This window comes from Morone saxatilis, unplaced genomic scaffold, assembly GCF_004916995.1.
Source record: "Morone saxatilis isolate NCDOM2014 unplaced genomic scaffold, NCSU_SB_2.0 Contig17, whole genome shotgun sequence".
NCBI lineage: Eukaryota > Metazoa > Chordata > Actinopteri > Moronidae > Morone > Morone saxatilis.
The window spans coordinates 28,890,522-28,894,446 of NW_023339729.1; the positions used below are offsets into that span (position 1 = coordinate 28,890,522).

The 3,925-nt window shown below is 42.0% G+C and overlaps 1 protein-coding gene across 2 annotated transcripts in view; it reads left to right on the forward strand.

The window, feature by feature from the left end:
- Window positions 1-3,925, forward strand: part of LOC118327159 (bifunctional apoptosis regulator-like) — a 337,943-nt gene that overhangs the window by 329,896 nt on the left and 4,122 nt on the right. For both annotated transcript variants that reach the window (XM_035660422.1, XM_035660423.1), the window contains exons 3-6: window positions 1,070-1,168; window positions 1,723-1,816; window positions 3,271-3,443; window positions 3,661-3,805. In XM_035660422.1, the coding sequence (XP_035516315.1) occupies window positions 1,070-1,168; window positions 1,723-1,816; window positions 3,271-3,443; window positions 3,661-3,805 (511 nt within the window). The remainder of the gene's footprint in view (window positions 1-1,069; window positions 1,169-1,722; window positions 1,817-3,270; window positions 3,444-3,660; window positions 3,806-3,925) is intronic.

A 3,925-nucleotide genomic window follows, 5' to 3' on the forward strand; every position in this document is an offset into this window, starting at 1 on the left:
ATGTCTGCTGGACTCTCAAGTAAACCGAACTGAAAAGACGCAGACCTGAAATGGCTCAATTTCAACAGAGCACATAAACAGCTTAGTGAAGTTAGTTTGGAGTTAATGAGCACAAAACCACAATTCGCTTAATTTTTTTTCAGGTTCACAAATGATCAGGGAAGTTGGGTGCATGATTATTTTTAGGATACAATAACTGTTGATTGTGCACTAAAAGGTTGGTTAGGTTAGTGCTGCACTAGGTTTGGTGTTTTTGCTGTCACCACAAGAAAACAATGCATCACGCTGGCTCAAAGCACCATGTGTAGAAAGCTGAATTTGAACTAAAAGTACTCCAGCTCCTTTACTGCTTAGGCTACTTTAGGCTTTTCTCCTATGTGAAATAGGCCCTCAGAAATATGTATGAATGTTAGAATATCAACCACAGCAGTCTGAGCTACAGTAGCTCGTCTGTTGGATTGCCACACGGCAGCCTTTGTCCCACGACCATCAAGTTTTAGCCTGATGTCTCTCCTTCCTTTGGACCACTTCGATAGGTTTATGAAACCTCTTGCAAGACTGGAACACCACAGGAGCCTGCGGGCTTTGGAGATGCTCTGACCCAGTCGTCTAGCCATCACAATTTGGCCCTTGTCAAAGTCGCTCAAATCCTCACGCTGCCCATTTTTCCTGCTTCTAACTCATCAACTTTGAGGACAAAATGTTAATTCGCTGCCTGATATCTTCCACCCACTGACAGGAGCCATGATAACCAGATCATCAGTGTTATTCACTGTCAGTGCTCATAATGTTACGGCCGATCGATGTGTAGAAATCATCTCAGCGTCTGCACTTACACCTGGCGTTGTGATGCATCACACTTAAAGACGTGCCGCCTGTAATAAAGGAGGCAAAGTGTGAAGGAGAAGCCGACCAATTTCATTCCATGTGCTCCTCTGACACAAGTTAGCACTAATCAGCTTGGTCAGGTTGGTCGATGCTAAACAATTTTCCCCCGTCCTTTGTCTGTTCCCCTCATTTCACTTTCATCTACTAATTGCACTCGCTAACGTCATGCTCTTCTCTCTAGGGATGCAACTGAAAAACTGTTCAGTGAGGTCGTTCAACGGAGGAGATCCGAGATCCAGGCTAACCCCAAAATCTCCCGGAGCTTGCTGGCCTTCCAGAGGTAGCACAGTATTATTATTATTATGTAAAGAGAGTGTCAGTGTCAAACTCTGGATGGTCCAAAACGGATACAGGTTTGATCTTTTGCACCTCAGTATGAAAAAAGAGAGAAATCATAGTTCACCTGACTTTTACGTCGCTGTAGACTGACATCCATCGTGTGCGTCACTAAAGCCTGTGACCTTTCTGATGCAGATCTGAGCAATAAATCAGAACCGAGCAGTGAGATGTGAGTGTAGATTCAGGTGTGGTTGTGCTTGTGGCAGCCTCTGTAGCCTCGAGCCACTAGCTTCAAACAGAGATAAGGAGCGGGCTGCAGTGGTCTGGTAAACGCACATCTCACCCGGTTTTAAACTCAAGTGAGGAGAAGTTTGGCAGCCTTTGCGCAGCTCCCTCTGAAGAAACAAACTTTTCTTTCTCATATGTAGTCGTACCCCCCAAAAGACTTTTAAACAGACTTTGTGTAAAATCGGTTCCCCTTTGATAAGAACGATGATGATTTGGAAAAAAAATGGACTGAAACCGACATCCATTAAACATCGACTTGTTTTTTAGGTATGGTGACAACTTGGGTAGATCCAGGACAAACCAGCACAAAGGAGCCGGCTTCTTCTTCTCTGGAGTCCTAACTGCACTCACATGTGTGGCTGTAAGTATTTAGGGCAGTAAAAAACAACCTCACCATTCATGTTTAATATATTATGTTGTGCATTATGACTCCTTTTTATAGTGAATGGCGTGACTGTGATTTTCCTTTCTTATTGTTAAGACCTGGCTCTCGACGAAGTTTGGCATAGAAACCTATTTTTCTGTGATGGTCATTGCAGTTTGTTGTGGTTAAGTGTTGCTAATAGCTACAGTGTTTAATCAAACCAAATGCTGTGATACGTTTAATCAGTTTGCATTAGTGGATTAGTAAATGAGTCATACTGTATGAGACACAGTAACCATTATCAGTATTACGCTGCGTGATACAATACATAATATCTCTAGATATGAGAGTTGTTTTTTTTTTATCCTTGGCCTACCTTTTTACTCCGGTATTCCAAAATGAACCTTTTGGAGAAAATGATGTTCAAGTCACCGGGGCAGAGGATGAAGAGGTCGGTTTTTTCATATCATGTAGACAGACCATGTTGATTTTGTCCATGTGGCACTCGGGAGCAACGTCAGTGTGTGTTTTGCCGCGTGGCAGTACATTTGTGTGTGTGTGTGTGTGTGTGTGTGTGTGTGCTGCTGTGAGAGTGTAAATAGATTACAGCATGTTTCATTTTTGACCCTAGTTCACAAATGAATCAGCTCATTTTAAGAAAGGGGGCCCGAGCTTATGTGCAAGTTTGTTTTGGCTGCTTCTGACAGTGTTTGCCTTGGCTCACGTGCTGGAAAACATCACATATCATCATCATCATCATCATCATCATACAGTAACTTCATCCAAGTGTTACCCTTTGATTTCCAAAACTTTAAAGATATTTTCCTCTTTACAGCTTTTACTTTATTGATCATGTTCACTTTATCCATGAATGTTTACATTTATTATGCACAGGATTGAGTGTTTTTAACTGTCAAGCTGTAAAGCTAAATGTACACAGAGGTAACTTAATGAAGAATTCCCCGGCAGTGGGGACAGGTTTTCTTCGCATGGCGGTTTTTGTTTTGTTTTTTTAATAAAGCGACCTTGTTCTGAAGATCTTGTCACATTATGTGCTTATTTTCTTACCACTTAACAGGACAGAAAACCTGCAGAAACACACATCAGCAGCCTTACAGAGCTTGGTCAACACAGCTGTGCACACTGTTAAGCAATGAATGCTCATATCAGTGGAAATGAGTAAATAATGGTTTATAAAAATGTGACATGAATATGATTCAAATCATCATATTTTATCAAATCATACAAAAATGTAATGGCAGATTTATGTTTATAGTTATACTTTGATGAGTCATGCTGCTGCAGGTCTAAGTCACATAGTGACCTCTACTGGCAATGGTTGATTCACCAACAACAGCTTTTCTAAATCTAATCTAAATTCATAATGTACCCTGTTGGAGGGTAAACAAGTGTTTACTGAACAGTGTTTGTTAATATCTGTGTGTTTCCAGGCGATGGTGCTGGTGTATCACTGGAGCAGTGGTGCGGTCGACCAGCACGACCCGTTGATCAGTAAACCCGTGGATCGCTGGACGCCGGAGGAAGTCGTGTCCTGGCTGGATCACCTGGGTCCCTGGGCTCAGCTTTACAGAGAACCCTTCATGCAGGAGAACGTCAATGGGAGGTAGATAAATGACATTTGCTTTACTTGTTCCGATTCTTAAATGTAGTTGTTATAATGCTCCAAAACAACTGAGCCGAGTATACTGTCATCTTTCACCTGTAGTACTATAGTAAATTGTTCTCTCTGTTGCAGTTGAGACTTGCACAAACTACCCTGTCACAGATCATCCTGTAGATCAGTATTCTCATGCCATGTGGTGTTGATTTCTTCGCTTTAGGCTGCTGTTGATGCTGGGGGATGAAGAATTGTTAAAACCTCCTTACAACATCGAAAATCAGGCTCACCGACGGGCTGTTCTGGCTGAACTGGACCGAGTTAAAGCCCTCGGGGTCAAACCTCCACAGAACCTCTGGGAATATAAGGTTAAGAGTCTGAATTTGAACTGATTATACGATGAAGAAACCACTGATCCTTTTCAGAGTACTTAATGTTGCATCTTTGTTTTGTCCTTTCTTAATTAACTTCCTATGCTGGTAGTACTT